Below are 26,359 nucleotides of genomic sequence, written 5' to 3'. Positions count from 1 at the left end.
GGCTGCTGTTTTTCTAATTCTACCAGAGTATTTACGTTATCAATAACTGGAAATAACATATCATGTTAACAAAGAGAAGAGCATGTTTAATCAAGCGGATGAATTGACTGGAATCCCCAAGGAAGCTGCTTTTAATGAATTAGAAATTTATGTCAGTTCGAAGCCTCAGAGCACAAGTTTTTCCGACATTCACCAACCTTATCATGAAGAAGACCACACTGAAGCTCTCAGTTGGAGAAAGCCAAGTATGAAATTCTAAGTATTCATAAACAAGATAACCAGAATATAAACAACACAGCATGAATTTAAAAAAATCCATACCATTTTTAAAAGATATTGAAAAGCAATAACAAGTTGAAAGTTTAGCTGTCTTCTACCACTCTAGTCACCTAGACAATATTAGTTATCTCCAAGTTTTAAGTCTAACTGCATGTCTTTGCAACATTAGAACCTTGTTTTAAAACAACACACAAAAATATGGGACCATTTACAAAATATATCTAGGTGTCTTAGCATGCACATATACATGAATACGCCTTCCACTGTCTGCTAATCACAACCCCTATATCAATATCAAAGTCCTCACAAGTCAGGTGGCTGGGAAGCTTCTCCCTCTCTCAACATCACTTCCAAAAGCTACTTCATTTTTAGAACCCTGTGTTTCTTGACAGTAAGGCTGATAACACACACAGACGTAATTTTATTCTAAACCATCCGCTCTGCTATTAAAATTCAAAAAGCTTTTAATGCCAGCTATGCGATGATTTTCCAAATATCCGTGCCACTTTTTCTCCCAAAAGCTATACTAACCTAGCGCATTTCCCACTCCCCAACTCCAAATCCCAAAACGGCTAGCCAAAGACTGCAGGCACTTTGGTAAACAGGCCAGCGTTAGTTATAGGAAACACTGTATAAGTTGTGCATGACCTGGGAAACTCAGACCTATCCCTGGATGACTTAGCCATACCAATGCATCCGCAGAAGTAACGTGCTGGCTCCTGACACCTCATTTTTGACAGTTTTCAGACTATAAATGTGTCAGCCACTCGCTAACACTCAACTCTTTCTCCTAGCAGCACACGACTTGTCTCTTGACAGCAGGCACTGAAGAAGGCACAGGAAACCTTAAGACAGCTAAAAATTAAGGCTGAAATTCCCATCCCTCAAGTTCCTCCCACACCTGGTGTGCGCGTGACCTCCAGGAAGACTGAGGCTCGATCAGGTGCGTGAGCAGGACCGGGGTAACACCACTCCCGGCACCCCAACTTCTCAGTCCCCGGCTCCCCCAGTCCCGCGGGCAGGTTACAGCAAACAAGCAGCGACGCAAACCGCCTTCCCAGGCCAGCGCCGGGCACCGCTTCCCAGAGCTCCCCCCCGCACCCTCCCCGCGCCACGGTGACTTACTGAGCTGCCCGGAGCCGGGCTCCCTGCCGCCTGCTCCGCCCAGGCCGCCCAGGGCCCCGCCGGCCGGCGGCGTGCCGCTCTGCCGCTCGAAGTTGCCCGGGTTAGAGAAGAAATCTCGGAGCCGGGGCAGCTCCCGGCCGCTCTCCAGCAGCTCCGTGTGCAGCTCCAGCGCCGTCAGCAAGAACTGGTCCCGCAGAAGCTGAGCCGCCATCGCGTCCATCGACACCCGCGGCGGTTCCCCCGCGCCGGCCCCGCCGCCCGCCCCCGCGCCGCCATCGCCCGGCGCCGCCGCACGCAAACCCGGCGGCTCCTCAGGGCTCCCCGCGGCCGCCGCCCCCTCCTGCCGCCGCCGCTGAGGCGGGTACGCCGGCTCGTTGCTGCTGCTGCTGCCGCCGCCGCCGGGCCTGGACTCCTCGGGCTCGTCCTCCTCGGAGTCGCTGAGGAAGGGGTTCACGCTGCTGCCCCCGCCCGCCGCCGCGGCCGCCGCCATCTTACAGCCCGACGCGGCACGACCGCGGCCAAGGCGCTTCCTCGGCTAAGCCTGCACGGAACCGCCGCCGCCGCAGCAGCCACCTCCGGCGGGGCCGGGCCCGGTGCCGCTGCCGGCCCCCTCCGCTGCCGCCGGCGCAAACACCGACTCCCCACCCCCGCCACCGCCTCAGCCGCCTCGCACCGGCCCCGCTGCCGCTTCCGGGTGCCAACTCTCGCGAGAGCCGCGCCGACCAATCGCGAGCAGCGCTCCGGACCCTTCCCCTCCGGGCCTCGCGCCCGCCCCCTCCGCGCGGGAGGCAGGCGGCAGCTCGGGGCGGGGCCCGAGGGAGCGGGAGGAGCCGTAATGGGGGCGGGGCTTGGGGGGGTGACGCCTGGGCGGGGGCGTGGCCGGGGTGCGGCCGGGCGGAAGCGGAAGCTGCCGGGACTCGGCGGCGGGGGAGATGAGTGAGTCTTGGCGCCTGCGCAGTGGCTGTTTCCCGGGGCGGGGGGCTGTGGGGTGGGAAAGGCTGCTGCCGCCGGGTCGGTTCTCCGGGGTCGGGCCTTCGCTGCGGGGCCGGGTGTCGGCCTGTGTCTCCCGGCCTCCGGAGGACTTTGGCCGGTCCGGGGGCCCGGCGGCGGCAGCCGCTCGGCCTGCGGCGTAAGGGTGTTGCCGGGGCTTGGGTTGCGTTTGGCCCCTGGCTAGGCCCCGGCCTAGGCCCCGCTCCCCTACGTGGGTCCCCCGGTGGGCCCGGCGCTGGGGAGGGGGCAGGCGCGGGCGGTCGCGATCAGTCGGGCGTGTGTCTGGGAGCGGGGCAGAGCCTTGGGGTGGGGGGGTGCCGAGGGGCGTCTTGGTGCGTTCCCTGGCGGGAAGCTGGGGCTGAAGCTGGAGGGGGGCAGAAGGTGGGGTTGGCTGCGGAAGGGCGTGCAGCTCGCTAGGAGCCATGCAGAGCTGGGGCAGCGGTTGGTTTCTGTTCCGCTTCCGTGGAAATAAGGTCCTGTTCCGTTTCCCGCGGTGCTTGCGGGAGTTCTCTTCGCGTAAAGCTGATTCACTAGTTGTTTGCTTTACTGAGAACAAAATCGGGGCTGAAAGCTCGATAATAAAATAGTGACGGCATTTTACGGTGGTACGTTTGAGTGTTTAGAAGTGGCTTCTTCACTGCACAGCACTTAAAGCTGAATCAAGACTGTAGGTAGAACCTTTAAAATTTACTGGGGTGTACTAACATTACTAGACCTAGCAGCCATAGTCAGTACTGTGACTGCAAACTCCCTTTTATCATGTTGATATGATATCAAAGAGTAGCACTTTCCTTCTGTTTTTAATTTATGTAATTTTTTATAAACAATGTAATCAATTTTGTGTCGTCCTATAATAAACTTTGAATTTTTTTACTGATTTACTGTTTTATATTGTCGATATTATGTAAAAAGAGAGGAAGTAGTGGACTGTGAACTGGTTGTAGCAGAAAATAAAATGGGAGCGTGTTGAAAATGCTTTCAAAATCAACTCAGACCACAAAATAAGAACAAAAATACTTTACTGTTGGTGCTCCGGTGGAATTAGGAGCCCTTAAAGAAATCTTGTGAATTCTCCTTTACTTTCTGGAGAGTTAAAGCGTATTTTGGTATAGCCCCGATAAAAGGCGATGGAGTGCCCCTTGCCTTAAAACGGAGGGGAGAACTTGCCGGTGTCCTGTAGCAGCCTCTGCTGGCGGTCGGCAATGTTTACCTGTAACTTGAAGTTGTTTGCATGTAGTTCAAACACTGAATTCTGCTTTTCTTTTAAGAGATTCTTTTTTGCCGACTTCTGTGTGCTGTTGCGATACGGGGTAACTTCCCCCCCCCCCCATGTAAAAGTATTCTTCTGTTTCGGTACTTTGGAAGTGGTTTGTGTTTATGAAAGTAACTGGAATATTTACAAATGTCACTCAGTTGCTCCAAAATAGTTTATGGGTGGCTGGGATAAAGTCAACACAGCTGAAATGTGTATTCCAGAGCTGAATAATGTGGGGAGGAAAATGTGCTTTTAACAATATGCTTAAAAATAGTTTCTTACAGTATACCAAAGGGGTATTGATTTGAGAGCCCTGAGAAGAAAACCTGACAAGGAAAGTGTAGCAGCTTGGAGGATGTGCGAGGTGTAAGTTCTGGAAACAAAGCATTATATAAATCTACTTGAGGCAGACAGCTACAAATTAATTTTTCCTTCACTTATTTGCTAGTCATTCCGAGAGAGGCAGATTGTTCATCAAGCTGCATTGTCTCTTATTGGAATTAACGTTTCCATCTTACTTTTGGGACTCAAGTTCTGTATCTGAAGAACAAGCATGCTCTCTAAATAAATCTCAGCTTGATTTCTAAAAGCGGATCTGTCAAGCTAAGCATCCAAAATATCAGGGACATGTAGAAAAAAGGTCTTCAGAAGTTGGGGTGTTTTTTTTGGGGGGGGGTGTATAAATAATTTTTTCAGTCTATGTGTGTTTTCTTATATGGTTCTTGAGGTGGCAGGTGACTAAAAAAATTACAATGTTTTCTTTTACTGTGTTGATTTCTGTAGAGGTGTTGAATCTTGAGCTCATGTTTCAAAGTTTAATGAACTTAAACATATGACCAGTTTCGGGTTCCCTCAGTGCTGTTTGGTGGGGTCGTATGTGTATAAAGCACGCTTCCTCTCTGTGCTGCTCTGGTGTAGTGCCAACTGCTCTCACAGTGAGTGAAGGCGCAGTTTAAGTCAAACTCTTAAGGGGTTTTCTGGTTCAGCTTCTACAGACAAAGTTAATTTCATTTTTAAAAGGAATTCTGTTGGATCCATGTGGGATTTTTCTGTACTAAATACTTGAAATCTGTTAATTAATGTGTTCTAGTGAGTCCTACAGTGACGCAGGGTAGCTTTTTTCGTCTGATTGGAGTTCCAGTCAACACACAAGGAACAAAATAATGGAGGAAAAGCTGAAGTAAATCTGATTTCTAATTTAAAATAATGCAAATCTGTGACTTCTGCCAATACTTAAGTCGTCTTTTAAAACTGAGCTACCTGAAAGTATCTTTGTCTATGTATGTTTGTTTAAGACTAACATTTACCTCCTTTCAAGAGAAACTTTATGGAATTTATTTTTATGTTTATTTTCAGACCTTAAAAAAAAATTGAATTTCAGTGCTTTGTAAACTCTCTAACTTCAAAAATATTTTGATATTCTGCAGGAGCTGAATAATGCAGATGTTGAGACTTGTAATGTTGGTAGTTTGTGCTTAAAGACCTCTGCCATTTCTCTGAAACCGTACCTGTCCCAATTTTAAGGGCATGGTTTTTAACAAGCATAGCTTGTATCAGTAGTTAATAGTCACTTGTATTTTAAGTACAGACGTAGCTGTAGCCAGAAAAACTGACTTTAGAAAAATTGGGATTTGAAGTAAAAGTGGTACAGCAGCGTGAAGGTGTTCTTGCAAATACTTTCAGCCTCACCAGAAATGTGATAATGTCCCAGGAAGTCAGATGAGGACCTGAATAAAAAAACAACCCCCCCAAATCCCTTTGAATCAGAGTTTGGCTGTGTTTTTCTACCTCTAAAACTGTTGTCTTGAAGCATGACTGTGAACGGTGCATATTTGGAAGCCTGCCGTCAAAAATATAGTGAACACACACTCAGAGCCTGAGGAGCGTATTAGAAGACTTGTTCAAGCTTCATGATGTGCGAATTATGTTTTTATGAGAATGAACAGAAAGGAAAAAAACGTTGTTACAGTTGAGTGAGGAGACAGAATTTGAGAATAAAAGGTATGACCTTTTGTGACACCGCAAACACGAGGGTATTGAATTGCTTGGGCTTCGTTCACCCCGGTCTGGAAGCTGGGGTCTGTTTGGGAACGCAGAACGCTGCTGCAGAGGGTAACGGACCGCTCTGAGCTGGGGTGCCTGGTCGTGCCTCACCGTGGTGAAGGACCGTGTGGATGGGGAAGGGAAACTGCACTGAAGCGGAGTATGAAAACGATCACTGTAAAGTCATTCCTGAGTTCTGAGGTGTAAAGGTACCAAATTCAGCTGCAAAGCTTGTTTACTTGAATTTGTTCATGTCTCTTTTACTGAAGCTTTGTGGAGGTAAATACAATTAAGGCTTGACATAGAAAAGCTCTTACTCATTCCTATCACTACAGAAGCATGCACCAGCTTGCAGAGATGTTGCTGTACTGACTACGTGCCACTGCTCTGTGCTTCTGAGGGTTGCCTGCTTCACCCTGTTCCTCTTAAAGTTAGTTTTTACACACATTTTTCAAAAATAAACCCCCTTCTGTTTTCCTTGTAAAAATATAAGAGATTTGAGCTGGTCTGTGGAGGAGGTAATGTGATAAACTATCATATTGATAAAAGCAATACAAATACTGCAAGATACGGGCTTCAGAGACCAAAGTAGGTGTCTGAGGATATGCTTTTAACATCCTGAGTTAGCACAGTTGTCAGGAGGAGATGTGTCCTGGTGGAGCACAGAGGTTTGTTTTGGGAATTAAACTAAACTATAACTATAGTTATCTCTACTGTTCCTTCCTTTTTTTTTTTGTTTTTTAACCTCGAGGTTATTTTCAGTTGAATTAATTCTCCAGTCTGCTTGACTATGCAGTTGTACAGATGTCTGTGCCAGTCTGCAGAAAGGGTTTGGCGTGGGAGTAAGCGGCCAGGAGCAGAGGAGGACGGGGCAGTGCTCTGCAGCTGTACTGGCTTTGTTTTCCTTGCAGTATTTGTGACTGTAAAGACCTCTTGTTCTTTTAACTGCCACTCCCATGACACCTATTTTTGTGTGAAATACTGATGAAATATATTTGCCTTGCTGGTCTTAAGTATTTTGGAAAAAGTGCTTTTAATTACAAGCAAGTTTCTACAGATGGTAGGGAACAGGTGAATATCTGCCATGCAGAAGTGACTAATAGACATTGTTATCTCCAATCTTGCTGGTTGTGTCATCCCTGAGAGCAGATGCTAAGATAGATAGACTTTGCCTTTGTGTTCTTGACATGAAACTGGGTTTGGTGTCTGTCTCATAATAGGAATTGTCATTTCTTTGCAATTTTCTGCCTACCAGTGTTGATTCACTCACCTCTTTTGCCAGCAGAGAGATCAGGAAACTATGAACGGTTTTCCTTTGCATCGGGAAGATGTGATACGAGAACTGGAGAGACGTTGCCTGTCTGTGTTCTCTGGGTTTCTGGGTCTCTGTCTTGTGCTCTGAGCTTTTTTTCTGCCATGAAGCCATTGGCATTTTTTTGCCAAAAAAGTTTGAGTGGTGAGGAGCTTTCATTTTAAATCAACAGTGCCCCATGATGCAAAGATGGAGGATACCGATTGTTTCCAGGAATCATTTCCTGGCTCTGTTAATTATTAGAGTCAGTCAGCAGCTGAACAATAAAGGTGTCTTACAGAAATGAAAAGTGACTTGGCTTTGTCTTAAAAACAAATGTAAGCTTACAGGGTTTCAACAGAGGGTGTTTACAGGCTGATATATCATAAATGGTAACGAATGTTAATTACTTCGTTAGTCGAGATAGCTGTAGGAGCAAAAAGAACTTTGTTCTAAGGTGAATGTCAGTGTTTCAGGCTTCAGTAACTGATAATTTGAGGGGGTTTTGTGTCTTGTGCACGCTTAGCAAAATGCTTCCAATGTGAGCACCTTGCAACTGTGGCTGCTAGTGGAAGAGTTAAAGAGGAGGTGACTCCTTTGCACAAAGATTTCTTACCAGACCTCAACGTATCCTTGGACAAATACCGTATGTACTTACGTTACTATCTGAGAACTTGAGTGCTCTCTTGAAGGTGAGATAACCCATCCTTTTAGGGTTTTTCTGCACGTTGCAACTTGGCTATCGCACATTTTTTGAACAGTTTGTTTCATTTGGCGGTTGCGGGAATTGGAAAATTCTTTCCCTTGCGTTTATTTCTTTATGATGCAGCGGTACATGCTGACGGCGCGCGTTCGGGGTGGGATTTCACGGGGACTTGGTCTGTCCAGGGGCCGAGTGCTGGGTCGCAGCCGCGAGCGCGGTCGGTTTTGGGGGGCCGGGAGCTGCGCAGGACCCTGGAGAGCGCCCGCCTGCCCCTGCCATCCCTGCCATCCCTGCCATCCCTGCCATCCCTGCCATCCCTGCCATCCCTGCCATCCCTGCCATCCCTGCCATCCCTGCCATCCCTGCCATCCCTGCCATCCCTGCCCCTTCCCCTGCAGCCCCTGCCCTGGGTGGGCGCGGGCTGTCCCTCCCCGCTGCGCTCACAGGCGGCCTGGCAGAGCTCTGCTCGTCGGTGGGATGTGTTGTGATACCTGTGAACGTAACAAGTGTGACATGTAGGGGAGGTTATCACTTCAGGTGGTCAGAATCATTGCGCAACCAAAGCAAGTCTTGGTTTTTTGTGAAGAATTGGGATGTTTGTAAGATATGAGACTGCTGAATAATCCTGTTAGGCTGGGCCTGGGGAGAGCAGGTATGCAAACTGCAGAGATAAGGAGGCTGCAAGATGATCTCAAGACCCCCAACGGCTGAAGGACATGAACACCTACTAATGAGTTCTCGGAAAAAAACTTTACTTTGATAAGCATTTCCTGGAAATGTAATGAATATGTATGTTAACATAGCATAAATACCTAGCAACTGTGTCTCCTCGGTGCACGCGTTTGGAGGAGAGATCCCCGTGTGCCCGGCGCCGTAATAAAGAATCCCTGCTTAATAGCCTTCCGACCGTTGAGTCTTCAACTCCGGCTTTTCACGGCATCAGTTGTATAACGTGTCTCCGATTTGGGGTGCTTTCCTTGCGTATGTTCACCTCGGGTTTTAAATGAATCCTTGTTCTCAGCGGGCAGCTTAACCTGCCTTTGCCTGTGGCAACTTTGCTGTGGACTGAAGTTGGGTAGGTAAAGATGTAGAAAGTACCAATTATGCTAGCCAGCTAAATTGTATTGAGTAATACACTATATTCAACTGGCTAGCTTAATTAAGTAGTACTGTTGAACTCAAAAGCTCCTAAGAGCTTTTTAAAAAAAAAAAAAAGGCTTTTGAAAGGATGGGAACGTACAAATCGATTATTTGACTTCTGTATGCCTTTTATTGAAAGTATTACTTTAGGCTTAGAAGATTGTCTTGTAGTCCTTTTTTCGTATTCAAGCTGAAGCTAGTAGCATTCAGAGGCTTATGTGCAAGGTTCAACAGATGTGGCCTGTTACTGTTTGACATAATTATTGTTTATTTGTAGTGGTTGCTATCAGTAAGAAAATGTAACTCACTAAAAGGCAAACAACTTCTGTCAGCTTTTTTTAAACCTTCCTTATACTAGTGTCTATGCAACATACTTTAAGCACTGTTTGTTGTCGAAATGTGTTTTCTTCTCTGTGTATATACAGAATACATTTGCGAGGTGGTTTTGTAAAGCTAGCTCAACGCAGCCGAAAATTGTTCATTTTCCATACTTTTCCTGTGTGCTCTACCTTAATATTTGCTGTATGACTTTAAAGAGTTTGATCCTTGTCCCTTTTATCGCTAAAGGGAGGAACTGTGCTGCTTGTAGTGGTGCATGTGTTCTATTGCATGGTTTTATTGCAAATATCTTTTAAAACGTCTCGGGGGACTTTCAGCCCTGGATTGACAGGGAGGGCTCCAATGAGACAGCCAGACTGCTGCGGCGAGCTGTCTGCCGTGCGCTTGTGTCCTCTGACGTGCCGCTTGTTCCTTGACCCCAGCAGCCGTGGCAGGCAGTGGGTTGGGTTCTGCTAGATGCTCCCAGGCTGATGTTCTTTCCCCACAAGTATCCAATGAAACTTGTAATGTGAAAAATGTGTCTACGAGATCTCCAAACAGGGAAAGAAAAAACAATGACGGGAAAAAAACAATTCCTTATTTTCTGCAAGAACAGAGAAGTTGCCCAGAGTAATGCAAGACGCTTTTGGCAACACAGAAGAATTAAACAGTCCGTATTGAGATGAAAATACGATGCTAAGCTGTAGAACAGTGGTGCTCGAAGAAGACTTGCTGATAGAGTATTCCTGAATGACTCCAAAGTCAAGAAATACTCCAGAGGATTTGCAAATACCTGTGAAAACAGGCGTAGACCCCCAAAATGCTGTTGCCCAGCAAAAGAGCAAAACCACTCAGGGTTTATTGTTTCTGGGTTTTGCTTTTTCTCAGTTCTGCATTTCTAGCTGCCTACGTACTGAGCAGATGTTATGCTGAACTTTTATACTTGGTTTTTTCTCCACGTGGCTAACAAGTGTTACCAAAGGGTGATGCTGCTCTTTCCTCTTTCATGCCTCAGAGCAGTCATCGTTTCTTAAAGCACCCTTGTTCTCTTTTGGTGCTGTCCTGTTGCCAGTGTTGTTCTCAGGTATGTTGTTGTGCCACGGAGACTTGCGGATACAATTTCCTGTGTTTAGAGGACAGTAAAGAGAAAATTGCCTGGGCTGACATTGGGGTCGCTGATTTGCAGTACGTTCAAGTATTGGGACACTTGATGTTTTATTGGCACTGTGCAGGCCATAGTCAAATTTCTCCTTGGAAATTTTTGGCAAAAGAGTCTTTTCTGTGTGGGCAGAGTAATTCTGATTATCAAGTGATGTTAAAAAGAAAATTCAATATTCTTTGAGCTCTTTGCCTCAGGTTTACTGAACCACATTTAAAATTTAAAACGGATTTCATTTGTTACTATAATCCCTAAAACGCTCTGTGAAGATGCTGAACATAAAATAATTTTAAACAGATGGTTTGACTTACAAAAGCCACTTCAGTGCAAGAGCAAGTGGAAATACTGTAGTTGCAGTTTCATTGTCTGGCAGAGCATAGTATGCCTCAATAGAGAAAGGAAAGGAGACTTTGGAAAGGAGGAAAAGTGGCTTGATCATTGTCCCACTTCTGTTCATAGAATGATTATATGATGAAGTCAGGATGAGGATTTGGGGTTTTCTATGTTGAAGTAGTGTGTAGAGATATGAGAGAGTTACTCTGAGACTGGCTGCTAAGTCTCTGTATAAATGAATCTGTGCAGTCAATAGGCCTGTGTGCTGTTACAGCAGGAATGACTTGATCGCGTTTCTTGACTAGTATAACTCTCTAAAAATCTAAATTACTAAAAGAACAGAGTAGCGACTGCTACTGCTGTCTTAGATGATGTATAACTGCCATACCTTGCAAAATACTGTCACTTAGACCACACAACTCCCGCTTTGCTCCCCTGCCTTAAGCAAAAGGATCGTTTTTTATGTACAGACAAATTGTACAGTCACCACTTTGACAGTTTAAATTACAAAATACACAGCACTGTTTAGCTGAAAAATGTATTCCTCAGCCCGAAATGTAGCAGACACCTCTGTCTATTTCTTTTTTTTCTGTAAAAGATACTTACCAAGGGCATTGATGCTTATGGAAAATGCATTTCCAATGGGTTTTCTTCATCTTAACCAACAGACTTGACAGTATTAGTGAAGCATGGTCCCTCTAAAAGAAATGACTAATGTATCTTGGGCTTCCTGTCTTGACACTTTATTATCCTTAAAAAAAAATATTCCTGCCAATGGGGCATATTCCATGTAGTATTTTGTGTATGTTTTATTGTATATTTGAAGAAAGAAAAATATAAAAGGGGAATGTTATATTTCTCACAAAGAACTATATTGTATTGCAGTACAAGTACGGTTTTCTTTGCCGTATAAATAACACTGAGAGATTGTAACTTCAGAGTAATGCAGCTTAGATGCTGATTACTTTGGGGAAATGAGGGCTGCATTTAATTATGTCAGCCTGCCTGTTAAGCGCTGAGCGACCTGATCCGGCTTGGGGCTGTTGGATGTAGGTGCTGTGGCATGTGTCAAAAAAAAAAGGCGAAAAGAAAAAAAAGATCAGCAAGTTATGGATCAACTTGAAAAGAGGGAAGAGCTCATGTGATATAAACTGTGTGCTTCTTGTCTCTGGTGGTTGGGTTTAGGTGGCTCATTGCAGCTGTCTTGCTCCCCTGCCATCGTCACAGGGTGTTTTAGTGCTCGTGCTGACATGACTGTTGGTGAGGGTCTGGCAGCTGATAGCAGGGGGTTTTGTATTGTTTTGACGGGTACGAGTGCAAACAAAGAGGGGGTCTCTTCACCTCATCTGCCACCAGCGGGAGCTGAGCTTTCTCTCTGACAATTCTGAAAAAAACCTCCTTTAATCTATGCAAATCACTTTATTCTGGAAAAATAATTAGTTGTGGTCAGGAGGTCCTCGCTGCTTTTCCTTCTTTAATCTGCTAGACTTTAAGAAAGGTATCTCCTGGTTCTGCCTTGTTGGCTCTCAGAAGAATCGCTCCCCTGCATCTGCTCGCTCTCTTTTTGGCTCATGCACAAGGTCCAATGAAGTCAGAAGATCTGAAGTCTGCTGAAGGCGCCGGTGTAGCCAGGGCAGTGCTAATTTTCTACTTGCTCTGTTTGTATGGACAGTCCGTGTTTAACAGGCAGTGAGTGGCTTAGTGGATCTCTAGTACTTTTCTGTTAAGAATCCGAAAAGGGTCTTAATTTAAGAATCCACGGCAGCTTTGTGTTGTTGGCTCCAAATTGTTTAAACAAAAAATACCTTGTTGGGATAGTTTAAAATGTGACACACTGGAGGTTGGACAGTATCATTATTGGCTCTGTATTTAGTTCAGGAGGTGGTGACAGAAGGAGAAAAAATATGGGGGGAAAAAAAAGAATAAATCTGAGTGTGATACGTGGTTTGCCAGTTGGGATGAGTCTGCAGAGGAGGCGAATTGGCTGTCTCAACTGCATTATAAGAAGTCAGGTGTTTGGATGGACGGTAAGAAACGGCGTGTGGCAAATAGATTGCAACATGCTCCTCTTTAGCCTGTTATCTACAAGACTAGAAGCTTCTTTCTCTCCTCTTGGTGTGACAGGCAACGGCTTAACAGAATTGAATAGAATAATGCAGTCAGGATTTGGGCAAACCTTGTGGTTTGCTTTGTGAAAATAAGGGCTGTGGGAGGTAGCGCACTAAGTCACTTGCTAAGGCATTGCCTGGGAAAGTATCAGAGGACACACGTGCTGAGCTATCCTTGACTGAAGTTTTCTTGACAGAAAGATGCAAGATATATTTTTAAGTGACAGTTTGTTTATCTGCTTTTTGGATGGCCGGGCGCCTGAGGGCAGAGACATTTTTGCACTAGTAATAAACACTTATATCTGGCTCCTCGTTCTCCAAAGTGGAGAGGAGGGTGTGTGTTTAATACATTTCTATTTTTCTTCTCTTGACAGGCTGTGGCTTTTGCTTTTTCTCATAAGCTAGTGCTTAATCCACTTAGTTTCTTTCATCCTTGTTATTTCTTCCTTTTAGCACACCTTGCGGGCTTTCTACCTTGAACTGTCAAGTGCCAGACTTTAGAGAGACAATTGCTCATGATGTCCTCTGTAATGGAGGGGGGAGGAGTAAACTAAAGGACTTTTTTGTTTTTGTTTCCTTTTGGTGGTATCCCATAGAAGCTGGATTTCATTTCTGTATATCATGTGATACAATCATGTATATCATCTGTATATCATGTGAGGTGCAGAGTAACAGTATACAGATAAGCATGTTTCCTGCTAGGGCAGGTGCATGCACAGTGCTAGCTGTGCTTTCTCTGTGCCTAGAAGGCAGGAGAGTAAGTGCTGTAGGTTTGAGGGATGTCTGAGCACCCAGATTATACTGGGTTAGCTGCTCTCTCCTCTTCCCAGCCAGAAAAGTTGCCAGAAGGTTGCTGGGCACCAAGGAGTTTGATTCTGATGCTTCCATTTGCAGCTCCTCCTGATGCTGACTTGTCCTGTCAGGACATGTACGAGATCTTGTTCAGCCTCTGGTTCCCACGTTGGACTTGCAGGTTCAGACTGGCTTTTGAACCACCCTGTCAAATGGTGGTGTAAAAGCACGAAAGGGGAAGAAAAGAGGAGTGGAAGAGATCTCTGTGTGGCAGAGGACTCATGGATGAGTGAAGATCTGTGCATTTTCAAATTCAGAGGTGCTGTCAACTAGTTCCAGCTGTTCCTGCACTGGTTATGTGGAGGCTGTGTTGACTAAGTGGGATCCCTTCTTGGACCTGCAGTCCAAGACCTTGCCTTGCATCTTTGAGAGCACAGATCTACTGATGATTCCACTCTTCTTGGAAATGGATGAGGGGAAAAAAGTTATAATGCTAGAGCATATCGTAGGCAGAAATACCCCAGATGTCCCAGGAGATCTACATTGAGGTTTTTCCACAAATCTCATTTTTCCTAAATATCCTTTTTCTGATTCATGAAGATCATGTCCAAATCTTCTAAGGAAAAGGATATTTTCAAGATAAATATTTAGCTTTCCTTCTCCATATCAATGGCCCCTCATGCAAGAATGCAACGGAGGAGAGATGAACTCAAGTATCCGATTTATACTTGAAGTGAGAAATACTCTCTTTTTGTTCTGTTTGTGCCACAAACACTTGTAGCTGCAATTACGTAGCACAAATGTCGCTTAGTGTTAATCCTCCTTTTCTGTGGAGGTCCAGTCACAAATCCCAGAGGTCCCTCTGTCTTTTACCTTCACTTTCTTCCGTGATGGTTTACCTTGCATGGTTCAGTGATCCATGGTATATCAACTTTTAGTAGTAGGGTTCTGGGGGATGGATGGCTGCTCCAAGAAGAGGTGGTTTTTTTTCTCTGTTGCCTTGGCATCCATTGAACTAATGAGTCTTCGTGTCAAGTAGGTAGAAATGCATGGACAAAATTATCTTGGCCCACAGCAGTATGAAAGGTGGTAGCCCATCCTAGCTTGAATACCTGCAAATGTGGGTTCAAGTGACTTTGGCATTCCCAGTTAGGGAAGGGGATTGTCCTCTGGTTTGCAGGACGTGTTCTAACACTTGAAATCCAAGTGTTTACAGTTAAATGTCGATAGTGAAACGCTGGTGGTCTGGCCTTGTCAGCTCTGTCAGCCTTAACGTGTATTGTAGCTGGGGTGATGGTGTTATCTCTCTTTCTAGGAGAGATAAAGCAGCCTCATTTTTCTTACCAGTGTAGGTGCAAACTGAAGATGACTTCTGAATGGTACCTCTGATGCTCTTTTTGATTGCCTTGGCTTCCTGTCTTGCTGTCTTTTTTCAGTTAGAAGAACTGTGTGAAGTACCAGTTGGTAGCAATTCAGCCAAGAAATGAACCGGTATCAGCCAAGACCTGTTTCTGCACAGCAGTGGATCACTTAGACAAGCTCTTTCTCAAAATGCAAACTTTTTTTCTACGGGAAGGGGCCATGTCAGCCTGTCGTTCAGCTGTCTTCCACCACTTACAAGACCGTGGTACTTGTAAGTTCGGAGGGGCCTAGAGAAGGCATTTCTTGACAGGGAATACTTCATTGATACCTGAATCTGTTTGCTTCCAAATGTGAGTGTCAGGTCTCTGTGAAGTAATTTTGTAATTCGGTGAGTATGAATGACTGAATGTGTTATTTTGGTTACAGATATCTGCTGCAGCAGAGCAGCTCAAAACCTGGTCTGTACATACAGTGGTTGCAGTGTCTGTCCCAGGCAGCGTGCCTGGGGGTCCCCTCTGGTTGTCTTCAGCCTTTGGGAAAAGCTTTCTGGAAATAAGCTTGCCCGTTTTCATCAGTGTTGCCATACCTTTTAGGCAAACTATTGTTTCTGCATCGTGGGTGAAAACAGAGACTTCACTCTCCCTGCATTCGAGGAACCCAAGCCTTGCCCTTCCTCTGAGCATCCTCTCTGTTTGAGAGGACTGATGTGCACAACCGTTCTTTTCCGATACAGTCTCATTGCTCTGCTTTGTCACATCCCTCCCACCTGCCCCATTCAGCTGTTGGAGAAGAGGATCTCTACAAGAGAAGTCATCCATGTGCATGCTTGCTTTTATTTGCCCTTCTTGATAGACACATATCTATTGGTATGGTGGGCTGAGAAGAAATAGGGGTGTGCTCCAAGTGACATAGCATGTGTTGAGAGGAGACCACACTGGGATGAAAATGGACCTGTGGAAAGTTGAGTCCAAAAAACCTGGTCTTGGGTGTTTGTCCTGTGGGGGCAGAATGGGTGCTTTGATTTGGAAGTCCCAGAGAAACACAGGCCGTGATCAAGAACTTTATTTTCCACTGAAAACCAGTTACTGGAAATGATTCTTCCGTGATGCTTTGAATGCTTGAAGAGGATGTATTTCACAAATCAACTGTGCTAAATGAACTTTACACACTTTGGGCTTGCAATGACCAAGTTTAGTTGTAATTTGATTAAGACTAAAAGGCGTAGAAGGTCGCTGGTGCCTCTCTAGAATTGCTGCTGACTGTATTTAAACTTTGTCCTTGGAGTTGGAGCCTGCTGTCACCACAGACGAGTGCCTGTTTGCAACACCTCGCCCAGTGGTTAGTAGCTTGAAAGCAGGACTGCTGTGAGGAAAAGGCACCGGGTGCCATTCTGGCGGCCAGCTGAGGTGCAGTGAGGAGCTTTCCAAACTCTTTATACCTGTGGGAAAGTATTTGTAAGCCTGAGGATCGGATACTCTTCACAATGTTACGTCACAGCGATGACGCACGAAGTGAGGCATGAAAGGAGGGATGTCAGTTAAGGTAGGGGCAGAAGGAGCCGCTCCAAGGGACATGGCAGAAGCCGATGCTCTGGGAGCTGCCTGTCTTGAAATCATCTGATGGTGATGAACAGTTGGATGTGTTGTCCCCAGACAAATAGTCTAATGTAGTCAAACTGTGGTTGCAAAAAAATGTATGTATTTTTTTTAATTAATTCCATAGATCACTGTAGTCTAAGTATTACATCTGAATTGTGTTGATTGCACTCTTGTTGCTGCAAGCAAGGGCTCGGTGCTGGGGAGAGTTAAAGCACAGAGAAATAGCTAGTGCTGAAAACAGATTCGGTTACTAATACTTTAATTAGAAGAATTTAGCATATGTTAAGCTATAGAATTGTAGCACTGGGAGTATCCAACAGCAGGTATCTGATTGAAGTAACTGCTTTGTTTAGTAGTCTCATCAGTTTAAGGTATGAATAGTTTGGATTCTCTTATCAAATATAACTACATCAAAAGGAAAAGCCCTATGTAAAATAAAACTGATTTAATAAAATGAGGTCCAGCGTTCAACCTAGTGGTATTTCTGTGACTGTGGTTTCATCTATTTACATTCATGCAGGAACCTCAAGTATGTAAACAATGAACAAACTGATATTTACAGGTATTCCAAGTCTCTCTTGGGATCTCAGTTGTGGGCATAGAAGAATGTAAGTTTTAGATTAATAAAAAGTTTTTATTTGATTGTGTAAGAGTGACTACTATGTGTCCGTGTCTCTGAAATGTTGTATTTAGTTATCTCAATTTTGTTATGTGGTTTTCTCTCCAGATTTTTACAATGAGAAGTTACTATAGTAATGTTTCTGATTAGGACTGGAGTTGTTACATCTATGTTTCACTAGGGAAAATGGGTGGAATTGAAAGTTATGGTTAAGCTGCATACAGACCTGAATTTTATTTGGATTAGTAAAGAGTAACAGATATTAACTTTCACATCCTTTTTAGTGTGTGGGTTTTTTCCTTCTGGATTTCCCGGCCCTTTAAAATTTTTATTTTAAAAAACATCTTTCAGAGTTTTGATCAGAGTTAAGGTTACGTGGTAGTGAAGCCTTTTTTCTTTATTTGATAAGAATAATAATCTTACTGTCTGGTGGCTGTCTGTGTCTGTCCAGCTACAGGAATTCTGTAAGTAACAAGATAAACTTAAAAAGATAAACTTAAAAACTAACTAGATTCTGAAACAAAGAGTTTCTTTTAGAGAGAAGTGTGTATTTACATAGGTAACTGAACATCTGAACCTTCCAGGCTGTTGGGAACATCTGCTTCTAAATTGGTGAGTGGAGTTGTTGTTTTGTTAGGGTTGATAATTAGCTAATATTTAAGTAACTAAGTCAGCAGCCTGGACAGCACTAATAGTACTTTGTCAGAATTAAGGCTCATTCAGGCTCAGATCCCTCGCTTACTGGAGTTTGATATACGCACTTGCGTTGCCTTCAGTAGGAATCGTGTGAACCCCTCGGTACGCGTGGCAGACACATACATTTCCAGTGTACCTGTTATTAAGCATATTTGTATCCCTAACCTGACTTCAGAGGATAACAGGGCAGAAAAGAACATTCAAAAAGGGGATCTTATTATCCATGAAACATAATCTTTGAGGTGGTGTGCTTTTGTCACCTGTTTTAGAAGAGGAATGTTGTTCTGCACTCAGCAGAGGAGATTTGTTCCTTTTAAAGAAGCTTTCTGTTTCTAGGCAGACTAGAATGAGCCCAGAATTGATAGTAAACTTAGAAAAAGCAGCTTGGGATGGATGTTTGCTGTAGGATGATTCTCCCTAGGTGTCTCTGGCTTGCGTTTGCCTCAACAGCCCTCAATGCTGCCGTGCGATCAGCTGGTAGGGGGTGGTATGTTCATGGAGATGTTGTGTTGTCCGAGTCTTCTGTCACTGATGGAGGTGATGAACCGCTGAATATCAGACAAACTAACTTGATACAGTGGTTTTTTGAAGCCATCTAATACCCCACTAAATACCAGAGATGAGCTGCTGAGAATAATGTCTATCTGAAAGTCTGAATTAGCCATGCAGTGACTTTTGACCAAAACTTCTGGGGAAAAGCTTGTTGGAAGCAGAGATTGATTATGGATCCTGGGTAATGACTGTGGTTATGGTACTCCTGTTCTATAACAAATGAAATGAATGCTGATTCTATGAAGTCTCATCTGCTTAACTGTATTTTTCTCACTCTCTCTCAGTGTTGGACTTTGCCTTGCCAGCCCGCTGTTGCCATGAGTGTACCGGTCTTCATACTCGCTGGTCTCCTGGTGCACTGCGTGTTCTTGGTCTCCATTTTTGACATCTACTTCAGCTCTCCCCTGGTTCACGGTATGACTCCTCAGCAGACTCCGCTGCCACCTCCGGCAAAACGTCTCGTTCTCTTTGTTGCTGATGGTCTGCGGGCAGATTCGCTGTATGAATTGAACAGCGACGGTACGTCCCGGGCACCTTACCTGCGGTAAGTCCATCTGAAAACACTCCTCATCCAGAAGATTGATCTTCTGGAGGCAGCTTTGTGTAATGTTGCAAACAGAACAAGAGGAGCCACAGCAGCTGTGGTGGCTTGGGTACTGCCTTCCCTCTGCCTTTGAAGTAGCAAACTTTGCAGTTACGCTCTCCAAAAATGCGTGAATTTGAGTTGTCCCTTGTTGTCAGTAAACCATGAACTAAGGAGGAGTGTGAACTCTCTCCGTTCACATCAGCGTGGTATCAATTCTGAAGCCTAACAGTCGTTAATTTAAACTGCTTCCTGGATGTTCAGTTTAGGAGTAATCGTTCATTAACATGCTTGTCTTCTAATTCTAAGCTACTAATGAAGTTTTTAAGGAGTGCTTAAAAAAGATGGCCGGAATGGATCTAACAGCAGGCTGCCACTTCCTATTTGTTCCACCCTTCCTGCATGCCTGACCCTGCTGCCTCTCTTGTGCTCTCGGGTGTGTGTCTGATTGCTTAATGGCTTGATTTGGTTTAAGATTGTGCAAAACTAATACTGCCAAAAAAGACTGCTACAAGTCATATCCTTGAGTGCTTAAAACTAATTTTCACCGACCTTCCCTGCTTCCCTACATTAAGATAATTATTTGATAAGACGACAAAATAACTTCTTTGACTAAAAAAAGTAGACAGTGTTAAATAAGACTACTTTTGTGTAGTAGCACTGGTTTGGCTTGAATATCGGAGCTAATCTTGAACATCAGTCGTCTGAAGCTGTTAGGGCATTTGCAGTCTGCTACAGAAACCTGAGGAGCCCTTGCCTAGAGCACTCACCAGCCTATATGGGATCAGGTGCTTCTCCTGTTCTTAATGGTTTTTTTGAAGGTGGTGTCTGTCTGCCACATCAGTGTGAGTTTTCCATGTTGTATTTTAGCAATGGACTTCACACTTCCTCCAGAGTGGTTTCTTCTCTTAGCAGTAAAACTGTTGGTCTTTTGCACCATCAGCGAGGTGTAAAGGCCATAATGGCCCCAATGTTATACTACGGATAAAAAGGGATAAAGGATAAAATATGACTTGATAATCGAAATTAACCAGACTATTGCTGCTGTAGGTATTTTTGTAAAGCCCTACCCTTATTATAGTTAGAAGTTTTGTAATCTTGCAAGTTTAAATTTAACTATACTAGGTTTAGAGAAACTAAGAAACGGGATTTGGGCAGAGAGGAACCTGATGAGGTTCAACAAGGGCAAATGCAGGGTCCTGCACCTGGGGAGGAACAACCTCATGCATCAGTACAGGCTTGGGGTAGACCTGCTGGAGAGCAGCTCTGTGGAGAGGGACCTGGGTGTCCTGGTGGATGACAGGTTGACCATGAGCCAGCAGTGTGCCCTGGCTGCCAAGAAGGCCAATGGGATCCTGGGGTGCATCAAGAGGAGTGTGGCCAGCAGGGCGAGGGAGGTTCTCCTTCCCCTCTACACTGCCCTAGTGAGGCCTCATCTAGAGTACTGTGTTCACTTCTGGGCTCCCCAGTTCAAGAAAGATGAAGAGCTACTGGAGAGAGTCCAGCGGAGGGCTACGAGGATGGTGAGGGGACTGGAGCATCTCCCCTATGAGGAGAGGCTGAGGGAGCTGGGCTTGTTCAGCCTGGAGAAGAGAAGGCTGCGAGGGGACCTAATAAATGCTTATAAATATCTGCAGGGTGGGTGTCAGGAGCACGGGGCCAGACTCTTTCCAGTGGTGCCCAGCGACAGGACAAGGGGCAACGGGCACAAACTGAAGCAGAGGAAGTTCCGTCTGAACAGGAGGAAGAACTTCTTCCCTCTGAGGGTGACGGAGCCCTGGCCCAGGCTGCCCAGGGAGGCTGTGGAGTCTCCTTCTCTGGAGATATTCAAGACCCGCCTGGACAAGGTCCTGTGCAGCCTGCTCTGGGTGACCCTGCTTTGGCAGGGGGTTGGACTGGGTGACCCACAGAGGTCCCTTCCGACCCCGACCATTCTGTGATTTTGAATAATGTGTTATTGCTTTGTAAGAAGGATGTGCCTGTCCAAAGTAGAACCAGGGAGTGATGGATCATAAGAATAGCTAACGAGCTATGAAAAGGTGCTTGGACTTGCCAAAAGAAATGGGTTACTAGGGGAAAGGTAATTTTGGCGGGGGGAAATCGTGACCACTGACTCATGGACCACCTACCCCAATTATGTCCCAGACTCGGAAGACGAAGAAACTGAGCATGCGTACTAATTAACATGCTGGACGAAGAGACTTCAATCATTTAATAGAACACCACCACATATGTATTAGGGAGATGAATATGGTAATGTTAAGTGTGTAAGTGACTGTCGATTTGTGAATGAGGTGCGCTGTCTTGGGACAGACACCCATATCTGCACAGACATGAAGTGAAACACCTCTGCTCTGTGTGTGTGTTGGTGTATTGCACACTGGGTAAACGCACCCCGGGTTTTGGGACAGCACCATCACTAGGAGCAGTGATGGGTAGTGGCTAGGAAGGAGTTATAATGGGTATTTTTGTCATGAAGTGGTCGGAGTTTTCCAGTTTCAGCCATTCAGCATTATCATGCCTATCTGGAAATAAAAAGTTGAACCATGCGTTAGCTTGCCCAGTATTGGGAAGTTTGCACTTTTGCTGTCTTTGCTTGACCTTGTTTGTAGAGTTACAGACTTTCTGTTTCAAAACCTGTAGAAGCAAAACTTGGTCACCTGTGCTGAATGTACATGGGTGAGCGGAGGGGAAGCACTGAGTTGAGTTGTAACAAGCACAGACGCTGGGAGGTCACCGAGTGGAATGAAATGCCAGCAGAGGTTTGAAGTGCCGTCTGTATTTCTCTTGTTGTCTCTCATTCTGCGTATCAATACATATGTGGGTGAGCATGTGTATGTGAGAGGGGATGAAAAGGGAAAACGTGTGGCATGTTGTGCCTTGTGAAAGGTGAAGGGCCAGGCAGTCCAGGGCATATCTTTGGCTGTATTATGTATACTGCTACAATTTCAAAGCAAGAGGCTCAGCGCTTTGTTACCGAACCTTTGAGCTACACAACTTCCATAAGTTAACCTTGTAAACAAGTCAACAAGACAAGATGTTGGTTGCTGGAAATGTTTCCTTTTTAATTCTGCCAAGTTACTGCTGTCTGGGCTTTCCTTTTGCGATAACATTAACCCAAAAGTACATTCAATTTAGTATAAAGTTCACTTTTTTGCACTTCATTCCTAAGTGCCAAGTGTTCTGTACCTTATCCAGTTTATAGTAGCTGGCAATGCTAGATTACTTGTCTCATCCAGGTAGAGCACTTTGGGAACTGCTGCGTTATTAATGAGGAAAGATTAGCTTTAAATGAGCAAGAACCGTTCTTGCAGCAATGTCCTATAAATACAAGCAGATGTTTAGTAGGTACATAAAATTAATAATAAATATCCATTAGGCTTGGAGCAGGTTGCTGGCTGATACATGCCAAGTACCTAGTCTTTTCTCTTACAGGTATTCTTGAAAAATATGTTTTTCAGCAGCGTTGCGGTAGCTGTGAGGGACGGTAGGTGGCCTGAATTGGTGGTGAGGATTTGAGTTAAGATGTTTTCTTCCTTGCCTGTTGTGTTTCAGCTACATTACTATATCATATTCGTATTCATCATTGCTATTGTGGGTCCCTAATGTTTATACTGTAAAGGAAATTATTGGTTTTTAATGGTTTTTCTTCTGAGTAAAAGGTTTTGAAATAATTCAAAATAGCTAAATGAATTTTGAACAGGTAAATGACATTATCTGGCTCTATTTTTTTTCTGCCTGGTGTGTGTTATTGTTGACTTCAGATCATGTGCAACAGCCCCACAAAAGCAAAGGTAAAGAATTACTTTCCTACTCAATAGAAATCAAATTCTAATTAAAACAATTTCCTATGTGTTTTCACAGTGAAGTGTGGGGAGGGCCAAAAGTCTCTTATTTTTGTCTTAAATCTTCCACTAATGCTAGTGCAATAGATTTTGGTCAGAGTCTCCAGTGAGAATAAATTAGAAACCAGTTTAATACTTAAATCTTTTTTTTAAATTAGTACTTTTTTCAATACAAATTGTCTTAAAACCTGGTAGAGATGAGAGCTAGGAATGTCAGAGTGCTGTATCACCTTTTACATTTTTCACTGTGGTATTTGGGCTAGTCCAAATCGTCCTGTGAACTTCCAGGTAGGCCAGGGAATGTGGGGTCTAAGATAAAAAAAAAAAAGATGAGTTTAAAAAAAAACAACAAACAAAATGTGAATCCTACAGGCTTAGAGTGGAGCTTGAAATTTTAGGTTGTGGTTTGATTCTTACTTCATTAGTGAGAAATATATTTAGAGCTGAGTGTACAAATCCTGTAATTAAGTTGTATAAAATCTCTGTTAAAAATAAAGTTACAAAGCATGAACTTAGAATCTACTTGGGCTAAAACACATCCAATAAAATATAGCAAATTTTGTAGCATATGTCATGAACAACAAAAATACAATTTCCTGGTAGATTTTTCTCCTAAAAACAGCTTTGAATTTGCTCAGACGATTCTGCTGCTTTTTTTCCTGGATACCAGTATAAGGCATGTCCTGGTGTGTTTTGCTTGCTTGCTTTCTCCCCTTGCTGTGACTGTGGGCAGTAAGTCTGTTCTTCCAGAAGATGGAGACAAGAAAACAGCAGATAGGAATGCTCAGACAGGCTCCAGCTGTTCCTATCTTCAGCGAGACAAGAGTAGTTTATGAGGTTGTTTCTTACACTTGGGCTTTGTCCTCTATTTTCTTTACTTTTTATCTGTCATAACTATTGTATGTGCAGAATGGCTAGACAATTTATGCATTTCTGTGTATGTGGTGAGAAGGTATTCTCCTTCACTTCAGTGTAATTGCAGAAGATACAAGATTTGCTTAAATTTTCTCAACGTTGCTGAAATGAATTGTACCTTAGATTTACGTGGTTTTTAAATTCTCTTGATGCTGACTTCTACTATTCAGCACATATAAAGGCAGACATGGTCACAGGAGCTAATTATAGTTGAGCATATTTAATGAGTAAGAGAAGATTGAACTAGACACTTTGAAGCTAAATGGAAAGAACAAAGAAAAGTATCGCCAGGTAGAAACAATCTGTTGAGGGGAAAAAAAGTAATCAATAGCAGAAAGCAGCAGAAAAAAGTAGTATGTTAATTCTAAGCATGGTAGAACACCAGCTGAACTCATCTGTTTGCAGTGTTGATGAGCCACAGTAGTAATGTTCTCTGTGGGGTGTTATAACGTAGAACTACTTGCAGGTTAATGTTCTGCTTGTTTTGCTGCACAGCGGGTGGTAGTGAAAATCTGGTTTAGTCTGGGGTTTCACTACATTTCCTGCCTCACATCTACCTGTCACTCTCTTTATCTGCAATTCTTTGTACTTGCAAGAAGTCCTAAGCGTTAACTGCCTTGTGTCCTGTTTGCAGGGCTGTTCTGGAGAATAACGGCAGCTGGGGAGTCTCTCACACCCGGGTCCCGACAGAATCCCGGCCAGGGCACGTTGCGCTTATAGCTGGCTTTTATGAAGACGTCAGCGCAGTCGCGAAAGGTAGGCTGGTCCGAAAGCTTCGAACGCTGTCCTCCAAAACAAGCTGCTTTAGTGGTGTGCTGGGCTTCTGTGGGGTTATGGGTGAATACCTGCAGGGTGGTTTGTATACCAAGATTATCTGGAAAATAATAATTTTGGATGGATTTCCCACTCTTAATATGGATAGCTATATAAATAGCTTACATCAATTAATATTTTGTAGCATGGTAAAATTTAGCACCTTGAGTCTAAAAGCAGAAATATCTTATGGAGTGACCTCTTTATGTGACAAGAGTTTTTAATTGCCATTTGGGCTGTAATGGGAGATGGCTAAGTAGATGCTGCCAACAGAAAGTGAACTGCAGTGTCTTATCTAAACCTTTGCTAGGCTGAGTTGGAGAATCAGGAGCAAAACAAAGTGAAAACCCCAACAGTGTGTTTTGTCCAGAGCTATCTGTTACTGCGTGCTTGGCGTTTAATAACGTGGAACAAGCCTTTGCGTTACTGGCTTGGTCTTCAGTGTGGTCCTCTGCCTTCCCACAGGCTTCCAGGCCTGAGCACTTGTAATGTTGGATGTTGGTTTTGGACAGGGGAGGTGAGGGGAATTACTTGGTCTTGTCCATGTTTGGAATCAAAAGGTTCTTCCGTCTGACATCTGCTACAAATGCAGGATTGGCAGGAATTGCAGTTAAGAGCATCTCTTTATATTTTTGTCAGCTGCCTTGTGGAAGCAGAATATCTTGAAGGTTTTATTGTGACGAGGTGGAATGTGACTGCTGGAAATACGATAGAGAAGTCTGTAATTTATTGCCTAAAATGCCAAAAGCTGGGTTCAGACAACAGGGGAATCAGAATTCAGGAGAATTTTAGTGGTTTAGAAGGTAAACTAGCTGTGTGGTTTTTCTGTTTGAATCCCTGCGTAAGGAGATTGGCTTAGGTTTTCAGCTTGCTTCTTAATGAATGGAGGGCTAATTGCAAACAGAGGTTGAAATGGAAGTAAAACCAAGACTCGCAAAGTGGAGTTCATTGTGAGATAATATAAGGGAAACTTTAAAAAAAACCAACCAACCAAACAAAAAACCTAAAAAAAACCTGCCAAAAAACCCCCACAAACCCACAAAAAAAACATTTTGTGTGGACTATCAATCTTAGCAGTCAATGGGATCTTCTGGCAACCCCATTTAAATCCAGATATGTTTGTTTAACAGGATGGAAGGAGAATCCAGTGGAATTTGACTCTGTTTTCAATGAAAGTAAATATACTTGGAGCTGGGGAAGCCCAGATATTTTGCCAATGTTTGCAAAAGGTAAGGTTTAAATTTTGTGAATCTTGAATGCATAGTTACCATTTAGTAAAACAGAGATACTTACAATTTTTGAGCTAGAGAAGGAGGTCGATGAAGTATTTCCAGTTTGTATATTTGTGTATACTTGATTTCTAGTTTGTGAATTCAATACTGGGTGGAGAAAAAGAAGCAAGTTTAAAAGAGAATATCCCTATTTGTTACTCATCCTTTTAAAGAGGCCTTACCTAATTCTATCAGCATACTAAAGAAAACACACCCTTAGTTAAAGGGACCTGATATTTTTTTTCTTTGAGGTTTAAAGCTCTTGCTTGCAAGCCAGCAGCTGGGGATTTTACTCCTCTGCATGCAGCTCCCAGTGAGGCAGGTGACAGAGCTGCAGCCATGCTTTATGATTGTCTGAGCTGGAGAAGGAGCTGCTTGTGGGTTATCCTGCTTCTACTCCAGAACAGTAATGTGTGAAGGGAAGAACTATAAGCTGAGGTCTTTTCTCCCTGTGATGTGCAGTGTGTTAAAGCCCAGTGCAATTGGTCTTTGAGCATACAGAGATTGCTGAGCAACACTTCAAACATTTAAAGGCTCTCCAAGTTTAAGTTCATTTTGTTCTTGGAAGA

The 26,359-nt window shown here is 44.1% G+C and overlaps 2 protein-coding genes across 6 annotated transcripts in view; one reads left to right on the top strand and one right to left on the bottom strand.

Moving 5' to 3' along the window:
- RELCH (RAB11 binding and LisH domain, coiled-coil and HEAT repeat containing) overlaps positions 1–2,037 on the bottom strand; it is an 80,311-nt gene extending 78,274 nt beyond the window's left edge. For all 3 annotated transcript variants that reach the window (XM_075417155.1, XM_075417161.1, XM_075417157.1), the window contains exon 1: positions 1,405–2,037. In XM_075417155.1, coding sequence (XP_075273270.1) covers positions 1,405–1,894 — 490 coding nt within the window. In that variant the 5' untranslated portion in view covers positions 1,895–2,037. The remainder of the gene's footprint in view (positions 1–1,404) is intronic.
- A 256-nt stretch (positions 2,038–2,293) lies between these two features.
- Positions 2,294–26,359, top strand: part of PIGN (phosphatidylinositol glycan anchor biosynthesis class N) — a 99,346-nt gene continuing 75,280 nt past the window's right edge. For all 3 annotated transcript variants that reach the window (XM_075417153.1, XM_075417152.1, XM_075417154.1), the window contains exons 1-4: positions 2,294–2,340; positions 18,648–18,907; positions 24,341–24,462; positions 25,650–25,748. In XM_075417153.1, the coding sequence (XP_075273268.1) occupies positions 18,681–18,907; positions 24,341–24,462; positions 25,650–25,748 (448 nt within the window). In that variant the 5' untranslated portion in view covers positions 2,294–2,340; positions 18,648–18,680. The remainder of the gene's footprint in view (positions 2,341–18,647; positions 18,908–24,340; positions 24,463–25,649; positions 25,749–26,359) is intronic.

Source organism: Opisthocomus hoazin, chromosome 3 (assembly GCF_030867145.1).
Source record: "Opisthocomus hoazin isolate bOpiHoa1 chromosome 3, bOpiHoa1.hap1, whole genome shotgun sequence".
Classification (NCBI taxonomy): domain Eukaryota; kingdom Metazoa; phylum Chordata; class Aves; order Opisthocomiformes; family Opisthocomidae; genus Opisthocomus; species Opisthocomus hoazin.
Note: the sequence above shows the minus strand (reverse complement) of the source record. Positions and strands in the feature narration are given on the sequence as shown.